This window comes from Theropithecus gelada, chromosome 6 (assembly GCF_003255815.1).
Source record: "Theropithecus gelada isolate Dixy chromosome 6, Tgel_1.0, whole genome shotgun sequence".
NCBI lineage: Eukaryota > Metazoa > Chordata > Mammalia > Primates > Cercopithecidae > Theropithecus > Theropithecus gelada.
In genome coordinates, this window is record NC_037673.1 from 14,867,287 (window position 1) to 14,886,477 (window position 19,191).

The 19,191-nt window shown below is 44.8% G+C and overlaps 1 protein-coding gene across 1 annotated transcript in view; it reads right to left on the reverse strand.

The window, feature by feature from the left end:
- ANKH (ANKH inorganic pyrophosphate transport regulator) overlaps positions 1-16,838 on the reverse strand; it is a 160,298-nt gene extending 143,460 nt beyond the window's left edge. Inside the window, exon 1 of the mRNA XM_025387843.1 lies at positions 16,344-16,838. Within this exon, the coding sequence (XP_025243628.1) occupies positions 16,344-16,439 (96 nt within the window). The 5' untranslated portion in view covers positions 16,440-16,838. The remainder of the gene's footprint in view (positions 1-16,343) is intronic.
- Between the last annotated feature and the right edge of the window lie 2,353 nt (positions 16,839-19,191).

Sequence of the window (19,191 nt, forward strand, 5' to 3'; positions counted from 1 at the left end):
TAATGTATTCCAGTGCCAAATATTCATAAGTAGTTTTGAATTTTCTACATCACTATTTCTATTTCTATTTATCACTATATTTCTACTTCATTAAAGCAAATGGCGGAGAACTAACTATTATAATAGAACATTTTTATATTTTAAAGGGATAAATGAATATTCATAGCATTTGCAGATAGGAGAAAATGAACTCTAGTACGGCTCCCACTGACAGAGAATGTCCTGAAGACAGAGATCCAACGCCAAATATTCCTTGCCATTCCCACTGTTTATTCATAACTTGTATTCTCTCAGGCAAGCAAGTTAAAACATTTCACTAAATCTAACAAATTAACACGACTGAAACAGAACTCATTCTCTTTGCCACAACCCAGCTCTTTTAAAGCTTGGTGGCAGCTGGGCATGGTGGCTCACACCTGTAATCCCAGCACTTTGGGAGGTTGCGGCAGAAGGATCTCTTGGGCCTAAGAGTTTGAGACCAGCCTGGACAACATACCAGGACCCAGTCTCTACCAAAAAAAAAAACACAAAACTTTAAAAATTAGCCAGGCATGGTGGCACACATCTGTGGTCCCAGCTACTCTGGAGGCTGAGGTGGACCACTTGAGCCCCGGAGTGTGCCATGATCGTGCCACTGCACTCCAGCCTGGGTGACAGAGTGAGACCCTGTTTCTAAAATAAATAAATAAAATAAAACTTGGTGGCATCAGCAACTGCCCCAGCCTCTCCCACTCCATCTGATCAGAGCCAAGTCCATTTGATTGTAGGTTATTTTCTCTTCCAGCCCTCCGAACCAGGCCACCACTGTCTCTCTGGTAGTTGCCATAGTAGCCTCTTAATTGGTCTCCATGCCTTTGGTCTCACCTCCCTCTAATTCAGTAGCTATATTGAAACCAAATTATCTTTCAAATATGCAAATCTGAGCACACCACACCCTACTAAGAAAGCTCTTCACCGTGAGCAGGACCAAGTCCACGTTCCTTACACCCTGAATGAACGGGCCCTTCCCAGTCCGGGTTCACTTACCCAACCACCCTCTCCTCCTGCCATTCCCCTGGTCTTATTCCCTGTTCCAGTCATACTAAGCATCTTTCATTCCTCCACTGGATCTGTCTTGCTTTCCAGAATGGGGACGCAGTATTCTCTTCAGGCCTCGGCTGGAACAAAAAGCCTCCCTGATTCTGAGGATGGGCCAAGGATTCCTCCCATAGGATCCCAGAGCAAAGCCCCTGGTCTCCTCCTCCCAGCCTTGATCCTATTTCTTGCTAAGTGCCTCCTAGTCTATTTGCCCTCCTATTAATAGATAGACTCATTTGAAGGCAAGGACTGCATTCGTCCTTTTGCTGACTCCATTCAGTGACTAGTACATCATAATGTTCAGGAAACAATTGTTGAATGAACAAATTCATGAATATACTCTTGCCCTCTGTGTTCCATACTCCCCATTATTTAATAATGAAAACACTCCAAAACCGTATACTAAGCACTTTGGGAAGTGAGTTGCAACTTTTATCTCATTAAGCAACCATCGTACACTGTGTCAAAACACCATGGTGTGTTATTATCACAACTGTCAACAAAATTGAGAAAGACTTGGTCCCTCTTGAATGACTTGATTACTGAAGGAGTCCATGGTACATGGTAGCTGCCCTCCCCCTAAGCCCGTGTCAAATAGCAGCCTATAATTAAATGAAGATTAAATTTAGTCTATCATTTCAAAAAGCATATGTTATTTAAATCTTAGTAACTCAGTTTTAAAAAGGCACACTACTGAGAAAATCCAGCTTTAAAGGCCTTTTCCCCAAAGTAGGGAAAAAAAAAAAAAAAAAAAACAGGCGGCATGCTGACACACATGCTGTAATATCTGAGTGTCCCAATTATCTGTCATTTGCTTGCTTCTGCTTGCCCCTAACCAGTTGGCTCTGGCTTAAAGATATCCCCTTAAGGCAATTCATTGAATAAATACAAAGCAAGAAAAGTCAGTCAAGAAAGCAGAAAAACAGGCAGGGTGCGGTGGCTCAAGCCCCCAGCACTTTGGGAAGCCAAAGTGGGCAGGCGAATCGCTTGAGTCCAGGAGTTTGAGACCAGCCTGGGTAACATGGCAAAGCCCCATCTCTACAAAAAATAGAGGAGGCGGAGGTTACAGTGAGCCATGATCACATCACTGTACTCTAGCCTGGGAGACAGAGCCTGACCCTGTCTCAAAAAAATAAAATAAAATAAAAATAAAGAAAACATAAAAATAAAGCAGGTATAGCAGCTGCACACCAAACTCAAAGTTTCTGCAATACTATCAGACATACATGCACCATTTCATACTTTTCACATCCAGTCTGTTTGGTCCAGATCTCCAAAAGAAGGTATATCAATCCTTTATCCCTATTTACAGTTGAAAAAATTGAAGCCTACAGAGGTCAAGTTCTCTGTTCAAGGTCACAGAGCCAGTAGGTGCAGAGGTCCTGACTATCAGGTGCCTGTGATTTTTCTATCCACCATGCTGTGATCAGCTTGCACCACTGATACTGGGAGAGCACAGGACTGGCCCTGGGAACTCAGTTCACTTCTGGATGAGGATGAACCAATTCCCCTCTCCTTCCTCTTTTGCTCCTTTTCTCTGATATAGACTTGAAATAGCAAGACCAGGTGAAATGGATAAAAACATGGTCAGCCTGTTAGAAAAGGAAAAAGAACGTTTTTCTCTTTGATTTTCCCTAAATATCACCAGCTCTGCTTTTCTCTCGCAGGCTGTCAACACCAAAGTTCACCTATGAGACTCTAAGCATGAGCCACAAGTCAGACAAGCCTGGCTCCACATGCCAGAAGCTATTCACCTATTCATCTTCGAAGTGGGAAAGGTGACTCTCCACAGTACGTGCCCCACACCGAGGGTCTGGCATGTAGGAAGGTCTGCACGCTTTTTTTTCCTTTCCCACCCACATGTTCACAGGGAAGCAAAACTTCTTGAGCACCAGTGAACTCACTTAAAGAAAGCGCTTTTCTCTGTCTGGAACCCTGCAGGAACTGAGATCTTCCCAAATATACAGGGGAGTAAAACCAATACAGTCCCTGCCCACCCCACGCGTATGCCTAACCACACCTGCAGTACACATTTGGTCCAAAAGGTACCAGGCATGCAAACATCCTCCCTCTAACTAGAGACAAAGCAGTTCCTTGCAGGAAGTGAGATCTTCCCGGATATACAGGGAAGTAAAACCAATGCAGTCCCTGCTCTCCCCGCAAGTATGCCTAGCCACAGATGCAGCATATATTTGGTCCAAAAAGTATTTATTTAAAAAAATGAAAGTCCAGAGGCAGTTTAAAAGTATTACGTTAAGAAGAACTGCTGGGTGCAGTGGCTCATGCCTGAAATCCCAGCACTCTGGGAGGCCAAGGCAGGCAGATCACTTGAGGTCAGGAGTTCAGGATCAACCTGGCCAACATGGTAAAACCCCATCTCTACTAAAAAAAAATACAAAAATTAGCCAGGCATGGTGGTGGGTGCCTGTGATCCCAGCTACTTGGGAGGCTGAGGCAGGAGAATTGCTTAAACCTGGGAGGTAGAGGTTGCAGTGAGCCGAGATGGCACCACTGCACTCCAGCCTGGGCAACAGAGTGAAACTCCACCTCAAAAAACCAACAAATAAATAAAATAAAATACATTCGTAGAAAAGAGGTAAGAAGATCATGCACTAAAATAAGATACAGATTTCTAGGTGGTGGGCTTGCATAAGATTCTTATTTTCTTTTTGATACTTTTTTTTTCCTTCTTTTTAAAAGGAAAATGAATTGGATCTATAAATACAACACAATTAATACATTTAGTCTTTTAAAGGGAGTTCCTCTTCAAATACCACAGGCTTTTCCGGTAGCTTATGGTGTTAATTGAAAGTTTCTAATTTTGATAAAATATACATAAAATTTATCATTTTAATAATTTTTAAGTGTACAATTCAGTGGCATTAAGTATGTGCACATCAATGCCATCCATCTCTAGAGCTTTTTCATCACCTCAAATTGAAACTCTATGTCCATTAAACAACAGCTCCCTATTCTCCTCTCCCCTGACCTCTGGTAACTACTATTCTACCTTCTATCTCTACAAACTTGACTATTCTGCGTACCTCATATAAATGCCATCAACCATACAACAGTTGTCTTTTTGTGTCTGGCTTATTTTACTTAGCATAATGTCTTCAGGGTTTGCCTGTGTTGTACCATACATCATAATTTAATTCCTTTTTAAGGCTGCGTAATAGTCCATTGTATGTATATGCCCCATTTTGTTGCAGACGTTAGTTTTTTAACGCAGGCTTTTTAAACCATGTCTGAACATCAAAATGATCAACAGTACACATAATTTAAGATGTGTACCGTTGGAAACAATTATTTTACAAACTCTCCACCTGCTGAAAAGCCACTAACATACTCGATATTAAGCTATAGTTTGCAATAAGAAAGGATAAGGTGCTAGACACTGTAATAACAATGCACGTGTGTCATTTTCACGAGCAGTTACAAAGGCTGGCACAGGAATCAGAACAGTGGTTGGCTAGGAAGACTGCTAAGGGGCACTGTGGATGTCTCTGGGCTGACGGAAACGTCCCATATCCTCATGGTGTGGATTACACACAGGTATGCATCTGCCATTTGACAGAACTCATAGACCTATACACTTAAGATCTGTACATTTCACGTAGAGCCTAAAGGAAATCAGAGTAAATATGAATTTTACAAAAACAAAGGAGATTCTACAGTTCAGCTAGTGAGGCTTACTGCCGTCCACCACTTTAGGGCCCTTCGGCAGGTCTCCACTATACCTGGAATTAAGCCCAAGCTCCTTGCTATTCGGTGCTGAAACACTGGTTTGTCTAGGAGAGGCTGGGAAACACGTGGTGGACTAACTACCTACAATGCCAGGAAATCTGCCCACGTTTAGGAGACAGCCCAATAGGCGTGAGCCCCAGGTGGTGGAATGTCTCTGTGTGGGGGTAGAAATGAGGTACAACCGGCTGCACGCCAGGCTCCAGGCCAGGTGTCTTCTCAGGTGATGCAAGGCTGCATCCAAAACCGTCCCAAAGAGACAAGGTCTCTCTCCAGAAGGCGGTGAGCGAGCGACATTCGAACACAGAAACCTGCAGAGGAGGAGGGCGCTGTCTTGACTCCCTTGTCAGGCTGGCTGCGAGCTGTCTTTCCACGCACTGTGGCATTGGACTTGGCTGGAATCACGAAGAGCTGAAAGTTACTGCCTCCTTATTAAGTGTGGTTATTTGTTACTCTCCTCTGTGCAGTTTGCCTTTATAAAATGTCAAGTTTAGGCCACACATGGTGGGAGGCCTCAGTGTCTTAGCCACGGTGAATTTCCTCTAAACCATTTAAAGCACTGAGAAGTCAGAGAATTTTTTGTTGTTGTTTTTACTATTTTATATTCTCCACACTACTATTCCCCTCTATTAAAATGCAAGACCCAGTGGCCAGTCGATCTCCGGGTGGTTCACAGGGCAGCATAAAAAAGCATACAAACTTCTTATCACCTTAAAAACAGTTTGGGAAACACAAAGCAGCCCCAGCTAAGTCAAAGGGCAGATTAGAAAACGGCAGGCAGAAACTCAAACACTATCCTCCGCTTAAATGTTATATATATTTTTATTTTACTATTAATTTATTTTGAGATGGAGTCTCACTGTGACGCCCAGGCTGGAGTGCAGTGGCGCGACCTCGGCTCACTGCAACCTCCACCTCCCGGGCTCAAGCGATTCTCCTGCCTCAGCCTCCCAAGTAGCTGGGACCACAGGCGCCCACCACCACACCTGGCTAATTTTAGTAGAGACAGAGTTTCACCGTGTTGGTCAGGCTGGCCTTGAACTCCTGAGCTCAAGTGATCTGCCCACTTTGGCCTCCCAAAGTGCTGGGATTACAAGCATAAGCCACCATGCCCGGCCTACGTATATTTTTTAAGTGAAGCAAGGGTTCTGAAAAGCTTACTGATACGGACTCACTATAATTTGAATGAAAGGCAGTAACCTGAAGCAACTAGTTCTCACAACATAAACGCTCGCACAGGATGTCTGAACCCCCAAGACTCCAGGCACATAATATTCCTCTTCGGGTCACGCACAGAACAAAAGCCACCTCTCCTTCTCATGTCCTCGGAAGCTGATAACCACAGAGCTGACCTCTGCCCCTCCTGGTTCCTGGTTCATCTGGCTCGCTAGGAAAAGCCTAATTAACCTGTCAGCAGACATTCTGCTTTCCAGCCATTTAATCAGGACAACGAAATGTCCTAAGAAGCCTCAACCTCACTTTTGAAGTCATCTTTGAAACCCCCTATCTGGGGACTCTGCTCTATTTTTGGATTTCTCCCCAGCCTGGACCCAGAGGTCCTTACTGGCATGTTTCTGCCCAGGTGAGATAGCCTGGTGGGTGTGGTGTGTGCAGTGCCTGTCACCTCCTCATGCTCCAGACTACTGAGCCACACATGTACAGCCCTTCCTCTGTCCCCCAGGCTGGGGACAGTGATGTCAGCCCATCTTATTGAGGAGAGTGTAGATTCTTATCTACACTCTCTTTTTATCAACCCACTTTTCAGTGCCTCTGGAAAATGCCATAACTGATCTAAAAACCACCTAGGACCTGCGAACTAACTTAAGCCAAAATATCCTCCCCCTAACTAGAGACAAAGCTGGTCAGTCTGTCCCTAGGGACCCTGAACCAGATGTACACTGTCTTTTGATAACATTTTATCTAGTGGAATAAATATTGCCCCCAACCTTTGCCCTGACAAATAACCAAGTTACTTTCCTTCCCTGGATGGACTTTAAGAACATTTCTGGGGCTGGGCATGGTGGCTCACGCCTGTAATCCCAGCACTTTGGGAGGCCCAGGCAGGTGGATCACTTGAGGTCAGGAGTTTGAGACCAGCCTGGCCAATACGGTGAAACCCACCTCTACTAAAAACATGGAAATCAGCTGGGCATGGTGGCACGCGCCTCTAATCCCAGCTACTCAGGAGGCTGAGGCAGGGGAATGGCTCAACGTTGCAGGGGAGGCGGACGTTGCAGCGAGCTGAGACCACGCCACTGCACTCCAGCCTGGGCAACAAGAGCGAAACTCTGTCTCAAACAAACAAACAAACAAAAAAAGGGCATTTTTGGTATGAAGAAGCAACTACATAGGAGAAACAGTAAATTCTGATGATTAAACTTTCTAGTTGACTGAAATCCCTCCTAAATATTGTCTTTGCAATTTTAAGCTCATTTGTTCTCAGAGCATCATGACTGGTATTTGGTTGTTGGAACAGTAACTGAATGATCCCAAAACCATGGAAAACCAACCAACAAACAAAAACAACACCTGGGCTGATACGGCTTGATATGAAGCCTGCTAATGTACCTATCTTGCAATTCTATCTTCATCTTTGCAGACCAGAGCTCTCCACGTTCCCCAGCAGAGCATTTAGAGAGGAAAAGCAGGAGGTGGGAACATCCAGATGAGAACTGTGTCCAAACATCTTGCTGTTTCACGACCACAGACTTACTGCTCGGCTGCAATTACTGAGCACCTCGTCCTGTGTCATAATAAACTGTGCTGTATAATCAGACATTTTGCTCTGTGCTGCTCTGATTGCAAAAAGGTGCTTCATGTGTGTTTTCTTAACCAGGATCTAAACAATTTGAGGGCAGGGGCTGGGTCGAATACGTCCATGCTTCCTTGCCTTGTTCAACAATCACTTCACTGCCATTGGCCCTAGAATCTCTCTGGAACAGATGCAAAATGAGAGCAGGAAAACGAGTGTCATGAAGTATAAATGCTTTTCCCAAAGGAAGCCACCAAAGTTACTCCTACATTTTTCCTGGAATTCTAGTGAATTTTAGCTGCCTGGGCCCAGAGCAAGTCCACAGCAGAACATTAAAAAGCAAGAACTCAATAAATATCAGCTATGTTTATGGTGTCTGTGTTATCATTAAGTGGTTACACGGGTATACTGCACAGCAAGAAGAGGAAACTGAGTCCATAGTAACCAGTTACTGAAACCAGTAGCAACTGATTACTACTAACCAGTTGACTGGCAACTGGTTAGTATTAAAATGATAAAAGCAGGCACATGGCCTATAAAAAATTTTATTAAACCCTACCACACACTTAAGAGTCTCAAGAAGGCCACAACACTGCTGCTGGTCATGCAGGGCTCCGGACTGGCCAAGGTCAGCTCCCACTGGTTGGTGCCAATCCCTTGGTGAAGTATTTTGAATCTCACGTGACTTCCCGGCACAATGGACATTCACAGCCTCCAAAGATGCTACATTATGCTTTGCCATATGATACTCATTTAATAAGGAAGATAAATGTGCAGTATAGGTTAGATTTCCAACAATACTAGTTTTCATACTGAAAAAAGAGGAAAACCCAGTGACTTCCACTTTGAAGTATTAGCTTCAGTTATCAAGCAAATTCACTCATGTGGGTAGCTCAGACCAAGATAAGGCTGTAGAAAACTGGATTTTTCTCTATTGCATCTCTACAGAAACTAATAGAGTCATAGGTGTTCAAAAAATACCTGATTTTTTCTTTTTTTAATGTAGACACCACCCAAGTCACTCTGGTATGCTATACCAGGAGCTTAACAAGGTTTATTTACTCACACAAGACCATAAAGAATGGTTCTCCACCCATGCTCTCTCCTCCTCCCACCTAACATAACCTGCTCCATTGTCCCAAGGCAAATATGGAAAGCAAATTATTCACCACTAATATAAAACTGGGCTTATCTCATCTAAAAAGTGGTTTCCATAAACAGTATCACACTGTACCCTTTAAAAACTGTTTTTAGGCTGGATGTGGTGGCTCATGCCTATAATCCCAGCAGTTTGGGAGGCTGAGATGGGAGGATTGCTTAAACCCAGGAGTTCGAGACCAGCCTGGGCAACATCACAAGACCCCATCTCTACAAAAATAAAAAAATTAGGCAGGCATGGTTGCATATGCCTGAAATCCGAGCTACTCGGAGGCTGAGGCTGGAGGATGGCTTTAGCCCAGAATTCGAGGCTGCAGTAAGCTGGTGTTTGTACCACTGTTCTCCAGCCTGGGCCACAGAGGGAGACTTGTCTCAAAACAAAACAAAATAAAAACTGCTTTTAAAGAATTTGATTACTAGAAAGAGATTTAAATATTGTTTCTGTATGATTGATATGCTTGTATGTATTTAGATAGAGCAGTATCTAGGCTGGTCATCAAACCACCTCAATACATAAATGATGAGTAAATGAGTAAACAAACCAACCTCAGGATTATACCTCCTATGGCTCTAAAAACAACCCGCTTACCTAAGTCATCTGAAGAGATGTATTTTAAATGCAGATGGACATCTAAAGAAAGCTGGGAAACACAGCAGGGAAGTAAGTACCAGTTGGACTAAGGAGGTCACAGTGTCCTTGACTAAATATGGACTGCAAGAAAGGCATGACCTCATTTTCTATGTATGAATCGGAAACTGAAATAGGCACCAAATTATGCCAGGCATAAAGCCCAAGGTAGTCAGAGAAAACACATTATCTACTTATTACACAAAGATGTTCATTGAAACTTTATATTGTAAAAACAAACCTTTGTTTAACAATAAGGTAATACACGCAAAAGGAATTACAGCATGCTCTCATAACCACATATTAAGCTGCAATTTAAAATCATACTTAAATACTTTTAAATAGTTTAGGGAAAATGCTTCTGTGTTTTGTGAAACATATACACATACACCATTTTATATATATAATGTGTGTATATATACACATACACACCATTTTTATATGTGTGTGTATATATAATGTATACACACACACACACCCCCCACATACACATATACTTCCTCAATTATGTTATAAAAATAAATTGGCGGCCAGGCACAGTGGCTCACACCTGTGATCCCAGCACTTTGGGAGGCCGAGGCAGGAGGATGACCTGAGGTCGGGACTTTGAGACCAGCCTGACCAACATGGAGAAAACCCGTCTCTACTAAAAATACAAAATTAGCCAGGCGTGGTGGCGCATGCCTATAATCCCAGCCACTTGGGAGGCTGAGGCAGAAGAATCACTTGAACCCGGGAGGCGGAGGTTGCGATGAGCTGAGATCACACCATTGCACTCCAGCCTGGGCAACAAAAACAAAACTCCGTCTCAAAAAATAATAATAATTTAAAAAAATAAAATAAAAGAATAAATTGGTAGGAGATACCCAAATTGTTAAAGGAGCTTTAGGAGTGAAATTAGAGGTACTTTTTCCCATTTAAAAAATATTTACCAAACTTTAAACAATTTGCTGATATTACTTCTATTTATAATTAGGAAAAATAATTATTTTGAAATTTATTCTGTTACTACAGAATAGACTGGAGGGGGAAAAGTCTCCCTCCCAGTGACTCAGAGCCTTAGCCTGAGATTTCCATTTCTTTCTTTAAGCGCTTTGGGAAGTGAATCTTACAACAGATCCCTGTCTTGTTTCTTAAGGCAAGCTCTTAAGCACTGTCAAAGGAGGTCCTCTCCATTGCTCAGGGACCTTGGATGAAGAGGCTCTTCCCTATTGGAGCCAGTGCCATAGACTGCATCTGTCCTTTTTAGTCCCGTTCCTCCTAATCGAATGAAATACTTCTGTTGTACTTTGGGAGGAGGCGTGGAGAGGGTGCGCTTCTCCAAGCTATTTTTCCTGGGCGTCTCTTTTTGTCCCTCTTGTGATATTAATAATTTGGAACCCTCTTATACTGTGGAAGCCTAACTCTAGGTTTCCTAAATAGAAAGGGCTGAAGATACATGAACACTCCTATTACACATCTAACTCCAGGAATTGTCACAATTCATGTGCAAAACTCTCCATTCACAGATAAACAGCTCTGGTCTTCGAATTATCATATTAGACCCAACCAAATTCAGTAAATCATACAAGGCAACTTGAAATATCTAAAGTATTTGAAAGGTATTGAGGTATTCGGTGCGGTCTCAGCTCACTGCAACCTCCGCCTCCCTGGTTCAAACAATTCTCCTGCCTCAGCCTCCTAACTAGCTGGGATTACAGGCGCCTGCCATCATGCCTGGCTAATTTTGTATTTTTAGTAGAGACAGGGTTTCTCCATGTTGTCCAGGCTGGTCTCAGGTAATCTGCCTGCCTCGGCCTCCCAAAGTGCTGGGATTAAAGGCGCCAGCCACCACACCCAGTCCCATTTCTCCTTTGAGCGTAAAAGAGTAGATTACCTGGCCCTAGGCAGAACACATTTCTTAAGTGAGAACAATTTCAACTTTCTTTTCTCCTTCAAGGTATTCACAGCAACGTTGCCCTTAACATTTTAAGTAATACTGAGTACCTTTTTAAAAAGTTCAGGCCAGGCGCAGTGACTCATCACAGCTGTAATCCCAGCATTCTGGGAGGCTGAGGCGGGCGGATCACAAGGTCAGGAGATCGAGACCATCCTGACTAACACAGTGAAAACTTGTCTCTACTAAACATACAAAAAATTAGCCGGGCATGGTGGCGGGCGCCTGTAGTCCCAGCTACTCGGGAGGCTGAGGCGGGAGAATGGCGTGAACCCGGCAGGCAGAGCTTGCAGTGAGCTGAGATCGCGCCACTGCACTCCAGCCTGGGCGACAGAGCGAGACTCCATCTCAAAAAAAAAAAAAAAAAAAAAAAGGTTACCTAATTTGTTCTATGTCATTTGGTGAATTTGGCTTTTAAGGAAATTGGGGACTTTGAACCAAATTTAAACAGAATAACAATTCTTTGAACATGGTGAGATCAAATGAACATCTGCAGATACTTTAAAAGAAATACATTGTTTAAAGACTATCTCAATATGCTCCTTTCCTTAGCAATCTGTATTGTTCTAATGATAAAGACCAAGTGACTTCTAAACAACTTTACTGTGAGGTATCAGTTGTTTCTTTCCCCCACCCCTACTCCCACCGAAAGCTATGCCAACCTCGTTAACATAAGATACAGTGTTGACTTAATTATCTGGGTAATTCAGCTTTTCTTAAAATGAACTTATTGGTCATAATATCCCTTCCCTGGAAGCCCTCCTTTTAATCATCCTACCTCTGTTGAGTTTTTAAAATTCAACACACAGGCTGGACGTGGTGGCTCACGTTTTGGAAGGCCAAGGTAGGCGGATCACGTGAGCTCAGGAGTTCAAGACCAGCCTGGGCAACGTGGTGAAACTCCATCTCTACAAAAAATACAAAAATTAGCTGGGGGTAGTGGTGCACGCCTGTAGTCCCCGCTACTCGGGGGACTGAGGCAGGAGAATCGCTTGAGCCTGGGAAATGGTGGCTGCAGTGAGCCAAGATCACACCACTGCACTCTAGCCTGGGCAACAAGCGAGACTCAGTCTCCAAAAAAAAAAAAAAAAAAAAAAAAAAATTCAATATACGACAGTTAAGATTAAATTTAGACCTAGTCTGGGAATCAGAAAAGCCAGAACTTATTCCTAAATTTGTAAGGACCAGGGGGGTACGGGCTTGAACCTTAGCTCTGCCATTTACTGCTTGTGTCATCTTGAACAAGTACCTTACCATGCGCAGGCCTCTCATTCTTTCCTCATATATATCATATGCTGAGATATAGGCACATACTAGGTGCTCAATTAATGGAAGTGATTAATACTTTTGATTCTCAATCTGTAAACACTGAGATAAAATAATTCTAGATACACAATGATCATAAAGTATTTTATATACCTATAGGGCTCTATAATACAAATGTTATTTCAGTTTCTGCAAAAGGAGATGTGTTCCCATTTTCTCTGGTGCCTATGTAGAGACAGGGCAGATCATTTTATTCCATAGAGCTTTTTTTAGTATCAAAATTCAACCTCTCCCCCTCACCACCTCAAATTACTGCCACTACCAAAACTGAAAAAAACGTGATAATAGGTTTTGCTAGTTTTGTTAGAGGAAATAGTCCATAATATTTGGTTTCCTCCCTGACTGAGCTATAAAATGGCTAAGAAATCTATATACAACAGGTAATTTTCATGGAGAAAATCAGAAGTTTCTGGAAGGACTGTTACAGGCTCTTTCCTTAGCCCCTCCACACACTCTGGCTCTGGGGTCATTAACAGGCAATTTCTTTACATGGTCTCATATGTGCAACTTACTTAACTTTCAGTGGAATCTTGTACATAGCTGGATTTCCATTTCAAAAGATCTGTACATGTTTTTAAAGAAACCATGAACTGTGATATTTATCATCATAAAACACCTCATCTAAGAAACATTTAATATAATTTTGCTATTGTTTTGTTCTTGACAAGCCAGGAACTTAAGAGCTCATGAGAGGTTTTATTTTCTAATTTTGCATTTCTTTTCTTTTTCTTTTTCTTTTTTTTTTTTTTTTTTTAAGACAGAGTCTTCCTCTGTCTCCCAGGCTGCAGTGTGCAGTGGTACAGTCTTGGCTTACTACAACCTCTGCCTTCTAGGGTTCAACGCAATTCTCCCACCTCAGCCTCCTAAGTAGCTAGGATTACAGGCATGCAACACCATGCCTGGCTAATTTTTGTTTGTTTGTTTGTATTTTTTAGTAGAGATGGAATTTCATCATGTTGGCCAGGCTGGTCTCGAACTCCTGACCTCAACTGATCCATCCACCTTACCTCCCAAAGTGCTGGGATTACAGGTGTGAGCTATTGTGCCTGACCTCTTTTTTTTTTTTTCTTTTGTCTTTTTTTTTTTTTTTTTAAATAGAGATGAGGTTTCACTATGTTGCCCAGGCTGGTTTTTAACTCCTGAGCTAAAGCGATCCTCCCACCTTAGCCTAAGCAATCCTCTAGCTTAAGCCTCCCAAAGATTGCCCTCCTGAAGTGCTACGATCATAGATAGGCATAAGCCACCTTGCCCAGCCTAATTTTGCATGTCTTAATCATCTCAAAAGCATGTGAACCTGAGGCTGCATTGACCTTTGTTCTCCCGTGCTACCTCTCCATCTTAGGATTTGTAAATGGCTGACAAATAAGCCATCATTCGCTCCCAGCAAGATGTAATACACCTGCCCACTTAGCAGCAGGACCTACATGTGTCTGTCTAGAACTCCATATAAACTCAAGGACTGCATATTTTCAGCTAACGTACACCTACTCTTGCAAACTGGTTCATTTCTCCTCCTCTTTACTGTGCTTCAGAAGAGTTGGGGTAAAATGTTCGTCTATTCATCACCCACACATATCAGGCCACTCTTCAGCTCCCACTGTAATTCTTTCCCTCCAGTTTAATGCTGAGAAAGAGTAAGCAAGTCTCGCTCTCTCTCACCCTGCAACATTTTGCAAAACAATTATCATCTGACACCAGAAGGCAAAGCAATGTTTGGAAAACCTATCAATTTCTTCCCCACATTGCTCCACCCTTAATTCTGTGATAAAATATCTCCACCCGCCAGGCAGCCTATAACCTCATAAATACTCTGGTGTTTTCGGGAAAAGGACCTCAAATGACACTTGTTGATAACATTTTGCTTCTCTGCAAAAACACAACACCGTTAAATACTGTGCTTACATCAGCTATGATAATCAGGTTAGCAATGTTTTAAGGATGAGTTAGAATTATTAGACCCGTGAGGATAAACCATCTAGATAGTTGTCTCTTATGTTTAACCTCCCTTTTGTGATTCAGGAGATTATTTTTCTTATACTAAAATCAAACCTAGTTATGTCAGCCTTTCATTAAATCAAGGCAAAAGGGAGGCAATACTGTGGTATGCATCAGGTGGTTTAATGATGACACAGACTACTCTTATTTCCACTAGTTATCTCTATATGATTCTTACATGCACACAAACACACACCAGTTCAGATGAGCGGCCTGGGCTTTCTGACAACCTTTGGGACAGCTTCAAGAAGGTAAGCCTTAAAATAGGAAAGGCTCGAGTGAATATACAGCATTTGACTCATCTAAAATGGGCCATGTAGTAAATTCGTGTCTAGAAGCTTTTCTGCAGATTGTAGGAAATGTTTAAAGTCACCAGTTACTATAGAAAGAAGGGAAGGTGGGCAGGTACAGGGTGGAGCAGGGAAGGAGAAGCCCTTGGGGTACCCTTGTGAGGCACTGGCAGGGCACAGTGGCAACATAAGAGACAAGATTTTATCAAAGGACATTGGTTGGCTCTGTAAACAAAGGTCTCTAGAGAATATGCCATACTATGAACACCTATCATCAACAAAATTCAAAGTAGAAAGTAGCTTACAATGTGGGCTACATATTAGGGAGCTTATAGAGTTGCAATTATTCAAAAGTTCTGAGCACAGAGAGACAAATCCAAACAGATATTCGTCAAACGAAGGAGTCAAACAAATCTCCGGTTTGTAATTGCCTCCTGAAAGCTGTTTGGCTTTTACAATGAGTATTGCATCAAAATAGACGCATATTCTATATAAATATCCGTTTAAGTCTCTTGACTTAAAAGGAAAGAAGACAGACAGTACCACAATACGGGAGTGCCGCTCGTCACACGCTCTGGCCACTTGGGACACCTGCCCATCAGGGTGGCATGTCACTGCCTCCCCATCACCAAATCCTCTCCCTGGCCTTAGGACGCAGCTGCATCCCGCTGGCGGCCCTGCCAAAACGGTCCCCACATGCAAGGTGCAGGGTGCCAATGCCCCATCGCGGGAGAGCCTGCAGCGCTAGATTTGCAATGACGCCACATGGAGAAAACGTGAAAAGAAACAAGGACGAGAAGGCGACACCAAACAAAAACGTGCTCCCTTCTTTAGTGGTCCATTGGGAAAAAAAAAAAAAAAAGAGAAAGAAAGAAGGAAAGAAAAAGGAAAAGGAAAAAAAAAGAAATCCCAAACTAGAAATGGTCAAGACCGGCTTATCAGGACACATTCGGGATACCCCTAATCCTTACCTGGGCTACGAAACAGATGTTTAAAAATTAGAAGTACCTGGGAAATCAACTTGGACGCATTATAAAACAGAATTTCCCCACCGTCACCATTACCACCAGCCACTGGTAAATAAAAACCCAGCACTTAAGCTACTAGAAACTACATTTTAATTACAGAGCTGAGGTTTACATAATTGCAAATTACATAATACTGCCGTGCACTAAAAACCCTTCCATACACAGGTGAAGCTTCACACCATCCAGTCTTTAACATTTTCCAGAGAGGGCTGGAAAAGTCTGCTGAATAATTGAGGGGACGGAGAGAGGGAATGGGGTGCTAGAAAAGTCACCCTTGACAAGCTGCACACCCGACCAAATGTTCCAGGATAAAGAGGGACTCGGAGCAGGTGAATCCCCTCCGCCCCAGTGTCCGGGCGTGTAAGGCCAAGGCAGGGCGAGCGGGCGTGGGGCACGGGGCCGGGCTTACCTGCTCCCCGAAGTCGATGGCTATGTTGGTGATGCCCAGGGGCACCAAGAACCGGATCAGGGGCCAGTAGTGCGTGAGCGCCGGGAATTTCACCATAGTCCCCGCCGTGGGCTGACCCCACACACATCTGCTGCCGCGAGGGGACTCTGCGGGGAGGCAAAGGGCGACGGGGCGAGCGGGGCGCGGGCCGACAGAGGCCGCGGGCGGCGGGGCCTCGGGCGCGGCGGCGGCGGCTCCTCCTCGCGGCTGCGACGCCTTCTCCGAGCGCGGCTGCTCTAGCAGGGGATCCGCAAGCTCAAGTCCATCCCTGCTGCCCTCCCACACAACAAAGATCTGCCGGGAAAAAAAAGAGGAGGGACGGCGGCGGCGGCGGCGGCAGCAGAAGGTTCTGCTGACAGCGGCTCCATTATAAGCGCTCTGGGGCCCGGAAATAAATAACCTCGCGCACGAGGCGCCGCCGCCGCCGCCGCCGCCGCCGCCCGGAGGAAATAAGGGGCGGGCGCAGAGGCGCGGACACCGCCAGCGGCCCCGGGGGCGGGCTGGGGAGGGGGCCGAGCCGGGCGCGCCGCGGCCTCCTTCCCTGTGCCGTCGCCTGCGCTCGGCGCGGCCGCGGGGGGCGCTGCGCACGCTCAGGCCGTGGGGCCGGCGCCTCTTGGGCGCTGGGCGGGACTCGCCGTGGAGCGTCGGCCGGCCCGGGGGTGGCGGCGCTGAGGGCGCGGCGGGGACGGTCTGGGGGCGTGGGGGCGTGGGGGCGCCGGTGGGGGCGGGGGCAGTGGGCCGCCTCCAGGCCCCGGGTTCCCTGGCTCGCTGGCCCGGCCTTGTAGCCCGCGTCCCGCGGGGCCAGGGGCTGGGGTTCCCGCGCTGTGCCGGGAGGGCCCGGACGTCTGGAAGACTTTGCAGCCGGGGCAAGCGACGTGGGCGCGGACGCGCGAGGAGGGCTGGGGCGCGGGGCGCGGGGCTGAGAAGGGCGCCGTCCGGCGGTGGCCGGGCTGGCGGCTGGCGGGGACTGCGGAGGAGGCAGCTTGCGCCGGGGCTGGGGCCTGCTTTGGGGGACTAGCGGCCGGGGAGGTATGGAGGTGCCGCTCCGCGGGGGCGAAAGAAACGAGGAAAGGTCGCCAGGAGGGAGCCTGTCCCCCAGGGTTTCCAGGGGCAACGGTGTCCTGTGTCCCTGGGGGACATGCTCCAGGGCAGCAGGGAGTGGTCCCCGCAGGCTCCCAGGCTGGGGCCCGCCGCCTTCTGGGGCGCTCGGAACTGTCTGCTGCAGTTTGCAAACGGTACTCCCGAATTCTTTTCATTGTAAAAAGGCGCTGTTAAAAATAACTCGTAAAGCCTATCATCTCTTTTAAGTAAAGGGGAAGAAAGAAAGAAGTGTATTCTGTTTTGTAATACCGGGCCCTAGTGATTTCAGGATAACTAGTCGCGGTGCTGAGAGTTTGACCTAAAGCTCGGCAGTGTGACAGCAACGCCAGCATCCATCCCCGCACCCCAGCACTGTGACGCGAGGGAGGAGGACGCGGTGAATGAAAAGGGACTCTGGGCAGGGCTGGCTTCACAGGCGTGCGATCTGTGCAGTCAGAAAGGGCCCGCACTTAAAAGGACTAACGCACTCTTGAATTTGAACAAGGGTCTCTGCATTTTCATTTTGTACTGGGCATGCATAGAATGTAGCCTATCATGGTTTTATTATTTTGTACCCGCTCTCACATCTCTTTGCATTTAATAAACATAATGAAGTAATTTATTGTTAAAAGTAAGAAAGTATCTTGTACCTAGAATGAACCTGTTAACTCACCATTTAGCTTTGTAAAGCTTCTGTAAATAGTGAGCTTGAGACCTTAATATCCTGGGTTCAGGTGTTTCCCAACTACTTTGAACGTATTAAATGTTTCCATAGGCCGGGCGTGAGTGGTGAGCGCCTGTAGTCCCAGCTACTCGAGAGACTGAGGCAGGAGAATCACTTGAACCCGGGAGATGAAGGTTGCAGCCTCACCCACGGCACTGGAGCCTGGGTGACAGAGTGAGACTACCTCTCAAAAAATAATAAATAAATGTTTCCATATTTTACATCCTTTTAAAATACTTTTTTGAAATTCCACACAATTTGAGCAGACTTTGAGAAATAGGAAGCTAATTTACCTTGTAGCTCTGATGTAACCTCAAATTACATTCCCTATAATTAAAGTTAAACTTTGATAAGTATTTATTGTGTTAAGTGTGTCAAATAGCAATACTGTATTTAAAAGATTTCCCAGCAAAACAGGAGGTTCATGTGGACAGGACTATCTTCAGGAGCAAGTTCTTGAAAGGTGTGTTTTAATATATTTGAATGTAACCTAAATATACAAAAAGGGAGCCTGTTATTTAAAGGAATTCTCTGGGAAAGAGGTTTTTTCCCCCTAAAACAAATATCACCTCATGGTTTGTCATTCTGTTATTCTAGATTTCACGGGCTCATTTTACTTAGAGCAATCTAATTACACTGACCTTTGTCTAGAACGTGGGATTGATGAGGTCCTAGATCGATCTCAATCAAGTCCAGTTTGCTTTCTTTGGTCTCTGGACAAGGACCGCCACAGCCCCGGCTGCCTGATGCAAACGCACACCTTTGGTCTTTAGGGACAATGGTGAGAAAATTCCAGTGAATCAATGAAAGGTCATCATCCTTGTTTGAGTGTTCTAAAAGTGCATTTTTTAAATGAGTGATTTGGAAGTGTCATCTCTGATTATGGCAAAGAGCCCTTTTTAGATTTTAAAGGCCTATGAATTTCAGTAAGACTATGGCAACATGGAAACGAATGAGACATTTCATTATTTTTTGTCACAGTGAAAATCTGAAACAGATGTCAAA